The sequence below is a fragment of the Rosa chinensis genome, chromosome 5 (assembly GCF_002994745.2).
Source record: "Rosa chinensis cultivar Old Blush chromosome 5, RchiOBHm-V2, whole genome shotgun sequence".
Classification (NCBI taxonomy): domain Eukaryota; kingdom Viridiplantae; phylum Streptophyta; class Magnoliopsida; order Rosales; family Rosaceae; genus Rosa; species Rosa chinensis.
This window is the reverse complement of record NC_037092.1, coordinates 86,596,348-86,611,926: the sequence shown is the minus strand read 5'-3', so window position 1 is coordinate 86,611,926 and position 15,579 is coordinate 86,596,348. Positions and strand designations below refer to the sequence as shown.

Sequence of the window (15,579 nt, the reverse complement as noted above, 5' to 3'; positions counted from 1 at the left end):
CCAGGGGGAAAGCACATAAAAATGTTAGCGTTAGTGGATAAAAAAAATAAGTAATTGTAAAGAAAATGGATTTTATACTTTCCCACGTTTATTCCTTTAAAAACCCAATGCATGCAACAATTATAAAACACATTTCTTTAAGCTTGAAAACTCGTGAAAATATACCAGCCCCGTTGGTTAAGAGACAACGGACTAGCCCCACTAGTCAAGTAACAGTAGAGTATGGACAAGAAGTTATTACCATACGAGTAAGACAGCCTCCTAGGCTCGGCTCGGAGTCTCCTAGGCTCGGCTCGGAGTCTCCCATGCTCTTTGCTCAACTCACCCACAAACACATAGTAAGTGGGGAGGAGTACTAATTGGCTAGCTAGCAAGAAAATAAAGCGATCCAGGTATGGTGGAGTAAAATCATACGAAAACCAGTAAGACTTCGCCAAAATCTTTCAAATAAAAACATGAGTACGATTCCCAACCGTACTTGGAGAATCTCATAATAATTAAATAAATCAACGACGTGTCCCACACGCCAAAAGAATATTTCCAAATCCATCAACAAATAAGTGATAATTAATAGATGAATATAATTTCCTCGAAAATCCCATTTTCGAAAGCCTTTCAAAAAATCTCAAAATCGACGAATAAAATATAATGTTTAATTCCGGAAATCACCTCAGAAAATGACTCATCGAAAATCATTATAAAACATAAATCCAAATCCGAGTATCGCAAACTCATATCCGAAAATCATGATGGAAAACCAATCAATGCCAAAATTATAATCCAAAACCAAATAATGTGCTCGATAAATAAACGATAAATGAATAAATCACTCGTTCAGAAAATATTCGCATGCATCATTTAAAATCAAAGGTCCACTCACATTATATAGCTAACGTGGTACCCAAGCGTAAGGATCCTTGTCGAGCGATGGGTCGATACCTCGTTCTGTACAAAATTATATTATGTAAACAACAGCTCGAAAGTTAAGTCCGATTCTAAGACAAAACCCAAAAATCCCTTGTAACTCATGATCTCCATTCCTCCTCGGATTTAATCTAAACTTCACCACTAACAACAATTCGTTAATTTAAAGGTTCAAGGGCAAAACCGAGAGAAATCCGACGGTCGGGTTCTTGTAATTCAATAATCAAAACTCCACACTTTGGAGAAATTGAAATGGATAACAAACTTCTCCAATTTCTGCAAGATTCATATTTACAAGTTCTACAACTCACAACCAACTTAACTAGCCAAAACAGAAAACTAGAACCGACCCTACGTGCCTCCACGCGCCACCAACAGTGGTGACGAGTGGGCCGGCCAACTCCGATCCGAGTCACTAAATTTCATCAACATGATCATCTCAACAAACCAAACAACTTTCTCAACTACAACAAATCCCAGAAATACCTTGGTTGGCCGAAAATCGAGCTTGATCGGAAAAAGGGCCGATTTGAACAATAAAATCTTCAAATCTTCAATTTGTCCTCCACGCTTCGAATTGGTGCAAGAGACTTGGAGGGATTTATCAACGAAGGATGGGCTTTCCAAAATGACCGGTTTCGTCGAAGATGGTGGCCGAAATCGGAAGAAATCGCCGTTTGAAGTAAACTGCTACAATGATCGGTTTTGGGTTTGATCTCTTCTTTTTCGGCCAATCCGCCATGATCCACCACTATAGGCGTGTGCAGCAGGAGGAGGCAGTTCTAAAGTGACCGGTGGCATGCCGTCAGGTGCCCGGACGGCGAAGAAACGCTGGAAAAACTGAAACACCCAGAGAGAGAGAGAGAGAGAGAGAGAGTTACCGCGGTGGGTTTCCGGAAATGGAAACCTACCACAGTAACTTTCTCTTTTTATACAAAATTACCATGAACAGTAACTTTAGTTTTTCGATCATAACTTTAACATACCAACTCCGATTTAAACGTACCATATCCACAGACTCGGTTTAACGTTTTCTACAACTTTCCTGAAGAAAATTTTCTCAAAAACTGACCTGAACAAAAAGTCAACTTTTTGGGTCCACTAAACGTACTGAAACGACAGTAAAAGTGAAAGAAAATGTCGTTTACCATCCAAATGACTAGTAAACCGGTAAATTTAGATACGGGATGTTACAGCGATAGAATCCGAAACTTGTCTTAGAAAAGTGAGGGCATTTACATATCTCTTCCCAATCAAGTAGTCACCTTAGTGAGCGTTTCAACCTCATTGCAAACGTGCTCCGTGGTCTAGAGCCACTTGATTTGGGTAAATGAAGTTCACAAGGAACCTTCATGTATATTTCGTATCTAGATCCTCATAAAGATACGTAGTGACCATATTCGTAAGCTACATGTTCAGTTATTCGGAAACTACCAAACTGACATGGTAGTGGAGTGCAATGACATCCATTACCAGAGAATATGTCTCATTATAGTCGATTCCAGGGCGTTTGTGAGAAGCCTTGCTCCATAAGGCGAGATTACCATCTCCTTTTCTCATCACGCTTTCTAACGAAGACCCATTAGTCAACATGTTATATATATGTCAGGAGATGTTGGCATCACTGGCTCGGAAAACCTTCCTATTCGTTAGAGAATCCAACTTAACATGGATCGTATCTTTCCATTTAGGCCAATTTCTCTACATTAACATTCATCATCAACGGAGCATGGTTCTATATCATCAGACTAAAAAAACTCATACGTTATGAAATGTGCGAGTACATCATCAATCATGATGGAGTTTCTATCCCACGTCTCATGTACACTAGTGTAATTTTCAGAGAGCTCTATATTCTCAAGAATAGGTTCTGATGTTGAGGCGTCTCCCAACGATAACCATAATCCGGAACATTCTCATGAGACGGATTTTGAGTGTCGATGATCAAATAATTGAGTTGTGCCAAAGTATCATTCGTACCCACGGGGCTCTGACGCATCCTACCTGGGGTCATGGCCTATAACGCCAGAGTGCCACTCTCTATGGCATTGATGCCATGCCTAGCTCCGTGTAGGGTGACGCTACGTTCTCTCGTAGGAACGTCCATCCTTGCAGGCATGTTTGCAGCAGAGATATGTGTGATCTCGTCACTTTAGGGTGGATCGAGATGAGACATAGTGGGGATAGACCACGATAATTCCTATTGTTTCTATTGAACATCCGTGTTCTTATCTATTCCTAACGATGGGAAAAATGTCTCATCAAAGTGACAATCCACAAATCTAGCGGTAAAGAGATCGCCTAGCAAGGGTATTAAGTGGTGGATGATGGTTGGACTCTCATATCCACCATATGCGCTCATTCGTCTGTGATGACCCATCATGGTGTGCTGTGGCTGCACACTTGGCACATAAATGATACACTCAAATATGTGTAGGTACGAGATATTTGTACTCAGTCACCAGCTGTAACACAGAGATAGATTGAGTAGAGGTGCATCGTAGATGAATTAGTATAGCTGCATGCAATATTGCATCACCCCAAGCAGATATAGGGAGATTGGTGCGCATTTCTAATATCCGACCTACCATTGTAGTCATTTCTACAAGACCACTTGGGTGTGTACATGGGAATATGATGTCCAACATCATTCCCAGTGATATGCAATAATCATCGAAAGTCTTTGATGTAAACTCTCTAGCACTGTTAAGTCAAATTGACTGAATGGGATGATTCGAGGAGTGAGCCCGTCGTCATATGATATGTGCTAGGTGTGTAGAATAAGCAGCATTACAAGTGGACAATGGCACAACACGTGACCAACGTGTTTGCACATCAACCAACGTCATGAAATATTTAAACGTCCGCAAGCCCCTCGGATTCTATGTAAGAACAGAATGAGTATGTACATATCCTTTGCACAGGACGGTCTCTGCCCTAATTTCTCTAAGGAACAAGCTTTGTAGAACTAGTGAGGGGTCTCAGAAGCAACCAATGAGGATTTTGGTTGGGCCAGAGCGTCTGAAACGCTATTAGAAGCAAAGTTTGGTGATTGCAGCCTGACCTAGGGCGCCATCACCATGATGGATATGGACTATGTCGAACCTAGGCTGACGGTGGATGGCAGCGGTGATGGTCACACTCAGTCTAGGAATTAACTTTTGATTCTTGTTTCATTTTGCTCGAAAGAATGGATGTTCGTGTGAAGTGTTTAGTAGACAGAATATCATATCATGACTAGGATGACCTATCATGTCATGACAAATCCAATATGTGTTTAAATCTAAGAGATCTTCTTTCATAACTTTATTGGATTTAATAGGTCGAATTGTAGTGACATAAAGTCCACTAGATTGACACATAAGCTTCTCTAAGATGCTCTTCCATCCACAATCATTAGAGGTAATGCAAATGAACTCTTTTTCGTTCTCAGTATGTGTTTTTGCATGGAGTCCGCTGGCTTGAATAGCTCTATATGGTTCGATTTTCCCGAGGAGCGTAGAGAGTTTATGCGACAATAATCAAAGTGCCATTTGGCAAGAGGAATTTAGGCCATTCCATGTCCTTGAACTAATCCTGATGACCCGGCCATCGTAGTCACAGAGGAATATGCTTAGAATTAAAATGGAGTCATAATAAAAAGAACTCGAAATTGTATTCATAAGCCAACGGTGTACATCATTGTTTCTTAACCATTAAGAAAATCTAATCTGAAACTAGCTAATGCAAAATAGAGGTAGTCGTTTAACTTGTTTCGATAACTCCAAAATAGATATGACCAGGTGAGTAAAAGATGTCGATGGAGCAAAGCTCGCTTAAGTACCACTTATCTCAAAACCTTCCTAGACATTATACTCATTTTGGATGAGTCTAGTTGAAGAAAAACTAAACCAATAACATTGAGTACAAAAGTATATGGCAATTGCCTATTACATATCTTGGAAAATAAAGACTTTATTCAAAATCGTCAGTCTCTTAATCTTGGCCTGATTTGAAGTCTTAAGCCTTTAGTTGAGATCACCTTCTTAATCTTGTTCCACATAATGAGCTTCTCTTGCTTCACAATATGCTTTGTAGGTGGCGACAATATTTTCATGAGCTCTACAAATGTGTGCCCAATGACCAGATGCTCCACATCGAGAACATACATCTTTGTGCTCAGACTCCCATGATTGAGGCGCTTTGAAAGCGTCATTAGGATGGCTCTTAGTGTTGGTGGAGCCACCAATATAGCCAAAAGTTTTGCCTCCCTCTCTCTTTCCATGTTGACTTTTTTGGTTCCGTGTCAGCCTATTTTGGCATTTACCTTCCCAAGTAGAGCGATTATATGGAACAAAATGTCCTGAAGTATCCCTCAAGTTAGGGTTTTGCTCATGGCGTTCTCCCTTTGGGGCGCAACTATAATTGGACTCCAGAATATACTATGTTCCCACGGGTCTCGAATTATAGTTCTTCACAAGGATGTTGTCATGTCTTTCAACGACATTCATGGCTCCAATGAGCTCATGAAACCTTGTGATCCGTCCTGTAGTAACATCGATTCGATAACTCTTAGCAACCATCAAAACAGAGATGGAGAAGGTAGAGAGAGTCATCTCAATCAACATCGCATCTGTGATATCTTTTCCACATAATTCCATTAAGGATTTAATGCGAAGTGCTTCCGAGTTGTAGTCAAGAATTGACTTGAAATCATAGAAGCGGAGATTATGTCGTCTCACTTCTAGGTCAGGAAGCAGGGAGTCACGGACGTTGCCAAAGCATTCTTCGAGTGAGATGCACAACCTTTTAGGGTCTTCTTCATTCAGATACTCATACTGGAGTGAATCATTCATATGACGAGTTATTAGGATGACTGCTTTTGCCTTATTTGCCTCCAAGACTGCTCTATTTGATTCCAAAGCTTGAGCTTGCTCAACAGTTAGCACGTCCTGGCTAGGCTCAAGAATCGTTTCTAGGATTTCTTGGGCCTTGAGATGCTGGCGGACATCACGAACCCACTTGTGATATCCAAAGCCAGTTGTTCCTAATGCAGCAAAGTCCAGTTTGTTTAGGTTACTCATCCTGAAAAGGAACAAGAAAATGGTTAGTTTCAGAGCAAAAAGGCTACCATGAAAACAGAAGAAATTTCTGAGCGTAATCGCTCCCAAGAAATTCGATTCCAAGAGATTTTGGATTAGATTGAAACAATGATGTGTTTGTGGTTGATCGTATCTTCTCAACAGACTCTAAGTTTAGAGGTCTCAACAAGTTTCAAGCTTGGAGATAGCACGAACCCCCATAGTTTGGCTTAGGTCTCCCCACAAAAGAAGAAGTAGAGAGTAGAAGAGGGGAGGTTAAAAGTCCCCGAGAAAAAAAAAGAAAAGAAAAGGATTGAAATCTTAAAGAAAAGTACTCAAGTAGGAACTTAAAAAAAAATTACCTGGAAAAGGGTAAATACGGGTTGCCGAATCTTTTGGTAGGAGTTTTGCTGGGAAAAAGTGCGTATGGACGGTAGTTGGCTGAAACTGGCCGAAGCAGTTTCCATCAGGCGGTTCAATAGTTCAGGTTGTCGATTCGGTGCTTTTACGGTCGGTTCTGGAGGTTCTGCTTCCGGTTCCTGGATCCTGGAGTCAAGGCGCTGTTGATGACCAAGGTTGGGCAGGCGAAGATTTAGAAGATGGTGAACAGGTAAGGTATTCCTTTATGCTTGCGGGGGCCGGTTCCGTACTTTTTCGGCCGGTTTGGTGGTTTGGCTTCCTGTTCTAGGCTCCTGGGATCAAGGGCTACATGGTGTCTTGTGGAGGCAGTTAGGGTTTCAAGGTTTCGTATTTGAATTTACGTTTGGCTATTTGTTTAAGGTTAGAGTTTCGTGCTCATAACTTGTTTTAGGAAATCAGAAATTGGGAGAGAATGATCTGTGCTTTTATTGATAATAGAGACCTCTTTATATAGAAGATTACAAGCAGAGAATATAAGTCTTACAAGGAAACTGAATCATACAATGAATAAGATATCTCCGAGAATATCTGTAAGGCTAACCCTATTACAACTTGGACAAGTCACTAGAGTTTAGGCCAGACACATAAATCAGATGTCCTTAAACAAGTATTAAATTAAAAAGTTTTTTTTATTATAGTTAACTATAGTTAACTTTTATACGATATGACAAGTTTTAATAGGGTGGTGATATCACCACAAACTTAAATGTTGTGAGAAAATTTAAATTCGAAGAATTAAGAGTAATGCCATTATCGACCAAAATAAATTCCACGCTAGGTTTTGAATAATAACCAATTGATGGTGCATTTTGAATAAGAACCATGGTATACTATTATCATTTAGTGACCGTAAGTCGAAAAGGCTTTGTCCCTTCGTGTACATTTCACCATTAAAGTGAGAACAATGTAATAAAAGAAAATTGACATGACGTAATGCAAAACAGAAAATTGGAAGAACTTTTGTACCTCTTATTTCTAATCAACTTTAGACCACACATACCACATCAACAAGTAACCAAAGAAGATTTGCTTCACCTAGAGATATGTGTGGTGTTATAAAAATTTTGTTCTAATTTTTCCATCCTTTTTCTATCCTTGCATATAATTGACTAAGACTTTTCCGAGTCAAGTTCTAATCTTTTCTATAATAATAATAATAATAATAATAATAATAATAAAGTCATGTTTTAATGGCCAACTCCCTGAAATAAATGAACTGCAACGAAGCGTTCTCTGATTGGTGCAAGATCTTGACAAGGCCGGATTTCTAGATAGAACAAGAAGGTCGAAGAAAAGAAGGTCGAAGACTGGAAATTAATTGAAGCTTGTGGGGCTAGGGTTGACTCACCTAACATTACCATTTGATTCTGATATCACAGATAGCATACCCCGATTTCTACTCCATTAACAAAAACAAAATCGACCAAAGTGTTTGCTAAATCAACTTGGAGGGAATATATGAAAATTATTGTGTATACAAAATGGGCGGCAATATTGTTTTCTCAAATGGATTAAGTAATGTGCTTAGTTCCTTCTGTGATTTTGTCCAACTTGTTGAGTAGTTGCTCTTTATTAATATGGGTTGCTAATCTTAGCAATTGGAAGCTATAAAATGATTTTCTACATTTGGCTGGAATTCATTTCCATAAACTTTCACTTTAATATCAGCAAAATGAATCAATGATTGATGAACTATATATTGTGTTAACGTTGAAAATATACTAGTTACAAGAAAAAGAACTTCTACAAAGTCAGAAACATATGAGGTTTTGAGGTTTTAGATGTATAGTTCTATCTTATCATGGGATTTAACAATTTGAAGACTCACAACATTAGGTACTCCGATAGAAGACTAGTGCAAGAATCCTTAACAATAGAACTGAAGATAGTGAAAGATGTCTGATTATTATAATAATTATGCACTGACTTGTAAAAAGATGGTAAAAGCAACAACCCGCTAGTTTAGCGAAGTAGACAACGATGGGTAGCTGACATAATTAGAACGTAGCTATGACCTCAAAAGAGAGTACAACCACGAAAAGCTCAAAGGAAGAAAACAACAAAGAGAAAAGAAGCATCAATAATGGAGCACATAGGCATTGTACTCAACGATGGCATTTCGGGTGCTCAGATTGAATGTGTGAGTTCTTGCTTCAACATAACCTCTTGCAAACCTGAAAAGTCCACTTCCTCCGATCACCGGCATTTCCCTCACCTTGTTGAACACCGGGTTCCTCCCCAGCACAGTTATGGTGCTCCCGTTGTACTTGCCCTGAATAAAATGAAAGTTCATGGCCATCAACAGCCCGAACTCCTGTTGTGAAGCTGATGCGTAGAACCCTTCAGCCCTCCCCAGCAGCTTCGAGCTCAGCTCCGGCTTTTCGGTGAGGCGATTGTCGATCATGTTCACGAATCCGAAGAGCGTTGATGAGTTAACGGGTGATTTCACCACTCCGATTGAGCTTGGGTTTTTGCCGCTCAAAATGTCATGCCAGTACAACTTGAAGTGGCTGAGCTTTTCTTTCTTGAGCCCCAAGAGATCGCGGTCCATGGCTCTCACGAAATCGTGATCATCTTCTCCCTGGACCAGAATTAGGGCAAAGGAAGAAAGAAGGGAGAGAACTATGAACTGTGTAGCAAAGATGGGAGGTATTCTGGCCATTGTTGGAACCTTTTTCCAATTGAGAGGGTTGTGTCCACATATATACCGTGAGTGTAGTGAAATGATTGAGTAGAGTCATACAGCTTGACCTCAACTACGGACTCCCAGTCTCCCACAATGTCTCGTTTTTTTTTTTTTTTTGATAAGAAACTTACAAAGAGAGAAATACACTCGTCTTTTTTGTTGTTGGTAGTCAATGTTGATACATTTATATTATATTGAAGAGACAGCTTTGTTTACTCCATTTGTTGGAATCTTTCATTATTAGGTTTTTAATTTTATTTAGAAGAAATGCTCACCTAATTGATTGTTTTAAAGGAACTATGAGTGATAAATGAATATGACCGTTGAAAATATATGCACAATTTTAAGTTATTATAATTTAATCTTTTAAATTTAATACGTGTGATTGAAATACATGCACTTGTCCCTCATAGCCGCTTAAAACTGTCTATTAGGTTATGAAGACTGTTTACTTAGGTAGGGAGCTCTTCTAATGAGGACTAGTTGAAAATTTTCTAATTAACAGTTTGGGAGACCAACTTTTCAATTACATTACAGCAAATCAACCGTTAGATGTTTATATATGCATAAGTAGATTACTTATGAAAATTTTCTTCCAAATTGCTATTTATTAAGGTACCGAACTATATCAAATCCATGGAAGAACCAATTTTATCAAACATGAACCATTCATGTTCATAACTGATAAATTACGATTATGAATGTTTTAACGATTTTCAATTTGGTTAAAAAATTGCATAAATGATCTACACATAAATATTTAAACATCTAACAGTTGATGTGTAGAAATGTGATTGAAAAGTGGGTCTAACATAAAAGTCCTCAACTAGCGCTCATTTTAATGGTCTTCGATCATTAGAAGGGTCCCTACTTAGGTATATCTATTTGTACTGCAAAATCAAATCTCATGTTTTGTATTAACAATAATGTTTACTTGATAGGTAACTGATTAAAAAAAAAAAAGACTTAATCAATAATGTTTCAACCTCTTTGCAAAAGCGCTCAATGGTCTAGAGCCACTTGACCTTGGTTAGCCTCTCCAGCGCACATGAAACATTGTGATATGTTCTGCAGTAACATCGATTCGATAACTCTTAGCAACCATCAAAGCAGAGATAGGGAAGGTAGAGAGAGTCCTCTCAATCAACATCGCATCTGTGATATCTTTTCCACATAATTCGGTTAAGGATTTAATGCGAAGTGCTTTCGAGTTGTAGTCAAGAACTGACTTGAAATCTCAGAAGCGGAGATTATGTCATCTCACTTCTAGGTCAAGAAGCAGGGAGTCATGGACTTTGCCAAAGCGTTCTTCGAGTGAGACCCATAGCGTTCTAGGGTCTTCTTTATTTAGAAACTCGTACTAGAGTGAATCATCCATATGACTAGTTATTAGGATGACGGCTTTCGCCTTATTTGCCTCTAAGGCTGCTCTATTTGCTTCCAAAGCTTGAGCTTGCTCAACAATTAGCACGTCTTGGCTAGGCTCAAGAATAGTATCCAGGATTCCTTGGGCCTTGAGATGCTGGCGGACATCACGAACCCACTTGTGATATCCAAAGCCAGTTGTCCCTAATAGAGTAAAGTCCAGTTTGTTCAGGTTACTCATCATGAAAATGAAAAAGAAAAAGAGTTAGTTTCGGAGCGAAAAAAGCTACCACGAAAACAATAGAAATTTATGAGCATAATCGCTCTCAAGAAATTAGAAACTTCTTAGCATAATCGCTTCCAAGAAATTAGGAATTTCTGAGCGTAATTGCTCCCAAGAAATTCGATTCTAAGAGGTATTGGATTAGATCAAAACAATGATGTATATGTGGTCGATCGTATATTCTCAACAAACTCTAAGTTTGGAGGTCTCAACAATCTCCAAGATTGGAGATAACACAAACCCCACAGTTCAGCTTAGGTCTCCCCATGAAAGAAGAAGGGGAGAGGGGGGGGGGGGGGGGGGGGAGAGGGGGGGGGGGGGGGGGTAGAAGAAGCAAAGGTTGAAAGTCCCAGATAAAGAAAAAGGAATTGAAAGTACTGAAAGCGGGAACGTTTAATAAAAAGTACCTCCTTTTCAAGTTTGCCGGAAAAAGTAGTCGGACGTCGCCGGAAAAAATTGCTGGTAGTCGTAGGTGAGGGGTCGACGAGGGGTTAACAAGGCTGTGCAGGGGCTGATGTGTGCGTGTGTGTTGCTGAGGCGAGGCTAATCTGCCGCTAGTGAGGCTAACTGAGGGTCTGCAGGCGAGGGCGTGTGCTAGCGAGGCCAACAGAGGGGTCAGCGAGGGGCGCAAGGGTGCGTACGGAGGCAGGCACACGAGTGTGCTAATGAGGCTATTCAAGCGAGGCTAACAGATTCGGTTCAGTGGCTTTAGCAATCGGTTCAGTGCTTTTTCTACCGGTTTTAGAATCGTCAGGTCGAGACGCTGCTGCTGACAAAGTTTTATGGCAAGAGGAGGTCTGGAAGGTGGCGAACCGGTGAAGAATTGTTTTATGCTTCCGGGGGTTGGTTCGGAACTTTTCCAACCGGTTCTTGGCGCAGGTTTTAGACTCCTGAGGTCAAGGTCTTCAAGGTGTGTGGCGGAGGCAAAAAGGGTTTCAAGGTTTTGTATTCGGATTTAGGTTTTGGCTATTTGTTTCATGATTACACGCATTTATATACGTGTAATTATATCTAAAACACTAGAATTGAGTTAATCCTCATGTCAATTATTATGTAACTAATCTATTTTTATTTATCTTGTAGCAAATAAGCGGAGTTGAGAGTTTTGGAAGAAAATGATGCAAAAGTGGAGCTATTTGGAATTTCCGACAAAAGGACAATTTGTCAACCCGGTCAAACCATGGTCAATGCAAGCTTGAGTGCGAAATCCGACTAGTCTCTTCAGAATATATTTGGAAATATTCGAGATTGAGGAAAGAAATGAAGAAAGAAAAATAGAAAGGAAGAAGAAGTTACAATTATGTTAATTGATTAATTAATCATTTGATTAATCAATTATGCATGATTGGCCATAATCCTGTGCAGCAATTAAACATTCTATGTTTAATTGGCTTGAGCAATTAGAAACATCACGTGGCTGCCACTTCCCTTTCTACTCTCACAAAGAAAAAGAAAAAAAAATCGTCAGTCACATTTTCTTCTTCTCGCTCTCACACCAATCTGTAAATGCCACCTCATCCATAACCTCATCTCATTCTCTCTCTCACACCAGCCACATACAATTAAAAAGAACCCTACAGCGGCACAACCAAAAGTAGGGCTGGCAAATTCTCCCGAACCAAACCGTACCAACCGCATCCGAGCCGAACCAACTGAATTGGTAGCCGAAAACTCGGTAACCGAAGTCTTGGTACGGTACAACCGTACCGACTCCACATACACGGTACGGTAGTGGTTTTGATTTTCATATATACATGGTATACCGTACCGTACCGAACTTATGTATAATACTCATATTTTTTTAATATTTTATTCTTCTCTTCTTTCTGACGCGTCTTCACACTTCACTCTTCTCTTTCTTCTTCCTTCTTTCTTCTTTCTTCTTTCTCTTTCTTTTGCCATCTCTTTCTGTCTCTTCTTGTCTCCTTCTTTTTATTTTTTTATTCTTCTCTCTTCTCTTTCTTCTTTCTTTTTTCTTCTTTCTTCTTTCTTTCCCCGTCTCTTTTGTCTCTCTTCTTCTTCTTTTTTATTCTTCTCTCTTCTCTTTCTTCCTTCTTCTTTCTTCTTACTTCTTCTTCTTTCTTTCCTCGTCTCTTCTGTCTCTCTTCTTCTTCTTGAAAAATAGCAACCTGTAAAGTGCTTCTCCCTGCTCTCTTCCCAGAATCTGAATCAAACTCGGCCTTGGATCTCTCTTTTACTTCAAGTAAGTTTTGTTGATTTTATTTACTGGGAAGAAAAATCTGGTTTTGGGTGTAGTTAGTGTTGAATAAAGTCTGAAACTTTTGTTTGATTTTAGCAGAGGTTGCTTCTTCCTTCACCACAATCACTCTTCCATCACTGTGTGTGGTATGGAGACTGGAGAGACAGAAGAAGAAGGGATCGGTGGGTCGAAAAGTTCTTAGGAGAAAACAGAAGAAGAAGGGATCGGTGATGTACTGGTGACTTGTTTGTGGGCTAATGTCAAACTCGGTTACAAGCCCAACCGTACCGAACCGACCGATTAAATCGGTATACCGACTTCTCGGTATACCGGATTTTGTGGCCGGTAGTGGTATAGTTTTTTGCATACCAGTATAAGTTGGTACGGTACATGGTATCGGCTCGTAAGCTTCGGTACCGAACCGAACCCAGCCCTAACCAAAAGGGTTATCCTCTCTGTTCATTCTTCTCGGTAGCCGCACACTAATATATACTCTCCCCAGATCCATTTTCTCCTTCTTCCTCTGAACAGCCGCAACCACACCCCAGACCCAAATTCTCTCTCTCACCTCAATTTTTCCAACAGTGCCGAACCCATCTCCATCCTCTCCTCTTCTCCAAAACACCACACCACCATACCCACTTTATATTTTCTTTTAATCTTCACTACTCCATATCAATTCCTCATCAATTTCTCAAGAGATTTCAAGGAGCATCAATATTTGAGATTGGGTAAAAGTGAAAAATCATAAATCAAGGCTTGTCATAATTGCTCCATAGCAATTTGTGACTTGTTCTTGTGACTTCTCACTCCTCTTCACTTTTATCTCTTTATTTGATGTATTTTGTTGTTGATTTGTGGATGGGTTGTGAGTAGTCTATTTAGGAAGCTAGGGTTTGAGCCCTAGCATGGATTTAATGTAATAAATATGTTTTGATTGAATGGTTTTCGATTTCGTGTTTGGCATATGTTCTAATCTATAATATTTGGCTTAGATGCATGCTTAGGAGCTTGATTAACTCTTGAATGTGTAGATGAGCATGTCTAGAAAAATTAGGGGACCTAATCACTTCTCTAATTTATGGCTAGGACACTTGTTTAGAACATGGTTAGTTACAATACCAATTTCGATTGCCGTATTGGCTAGCTTGGGAACCTTGATTCTAGGACTCTTCGCCTTTTGGTGCAACTAGAGGCCCTAACAAGGCTCTAGATTGTCCCAATTGAGTTTCTACGACCCTTGATCCGGAGTAGGAATACCCTTTAAGGAATCTATTGACCCATGAGCCTTGAAAAGCCTTGGGTACGGTTCTTGATGCCACTATGAATTGAGTGACCATTGTCGGAATATATTTATGCATTAAATTTGGCTAGGAGGATACCCTAGTGACCTAATTTTCATTTCTTGATAAGTTTCTATTATCTTTATCTTTAGTTGCAATATTAATTTTCAATTGTCAATTTTATTTTTCGCAATCAAAATCAAATTTCATAAACCACTTTCATTGTCAATACCACTTGGTTGTGGGTTTCCGCATTTATTTGTGGTTCTCTTGACCAATTTTAGGCTTGGTTGTTCCGAGCCGGGCATGCAAATAGTTTGGTGCTATTTTTCTAGGTGCTTTGTTAATTGTTAGTGACTTAGTAATCGGCATAACCAAGGATTGAAGTTAGCTTTTCAATCCCCGTGGTACGATAATTTCGGGTCTAAATATTTCCCACTTCTTTGATGACCGTGCCCTTATTGCGCGTAAGTTGCATTTTAGCACACAAATCAAATGGCGCCGTTGCCGGGGATTAAAGTGTAATAGCTTTAATCCCTTGGTTTTCGGTTGTTAGGTCACTTGCATTTTTTTTTTTTTTTCTTAGTTTAGTTAATTTTTCTTTGTGTGTTTAGCTTTAAAAAAAAAAAAAAATTGTAATTATTTGTTTTACTTTATTTTGATTAATTCCTAGTTGTGTGTTTGTTTGTTGAGACTTGTGGTTATTTCTATCGAAGTGACGGGCCTTGTATTACTTTGTAGTACATGTAAGACATGAGCATCGATAGCGATCGTCACTTGGCTTGACTTGTTTGCTAGCTTTTCATTAAGTTTCCTAATTAGTCATTAGTTTCTTGAGTTGTTAGTTTTTCACTTATTCTTAGTTTTGCTTATTTTAGTTTCTTATTTAATTGTTGTCTCACCTTCTCTCATTACCCCTCTTATTTATTGTGAAGCGTGAAATTAAATTCAAAGTGCTTATTTTGTGAATTCTTGAGTACTTACCACGTGGTCATATTTTTGCAAGATGCATGAGTAGTACTTTACTACCTATCAATTTGAGAAGTGGTCGTACTTTGCAAAGACTTTCTAGACAAAGGCCAAGGAATCGTTCACGAACACCTCCAAGGCCAAGAGTACCTCCAAGAGATCACTCACCGAGTCCTATTAGATCACCGGTTAGAGAGATGGCGGAGAGACCTATTCGAGAGTTTTCTAGACCTTCCATGGTCAACACGGCATCATGCTTGGTACTTCCGGTTAGAGAGGTGGACTTCGAGATCAAGCCACAACAATTGAGCATCTTGCCTATTTTCCGTGGGACATCATCCGAGAAGGCCATCAACCATATGCAAGACTTTGAGGCGATTGTGAGCACT

At 39.5% G+C, this 15,579-nt stretch overlaps 1 protein-coding gene across 1 annotated transcript; it reads right to left on the bottom strand.

The window, feature by feature from the left end:
• Positions 1–8,278: 8,278 nt before the first annotated feature.
• On the bottom strand, positions 8,279–9,111 carry LOC112165827 (dirigent protein 22). The gene has a single exon (XM_024302496.2). The coding sequence runs from the start codon at positions 9,064–9,066 to the stop codon at positions 8,482–8,484; it is 585 nt and encodes a 194-aa protein (XP_024158264.1). The 5' UTR covers positions 9,067–9,111; the 3' UTR covers positions 8,279–8,481.
• Positions 9,112–15,579: the final 6,468 nt, after the last annotated feature.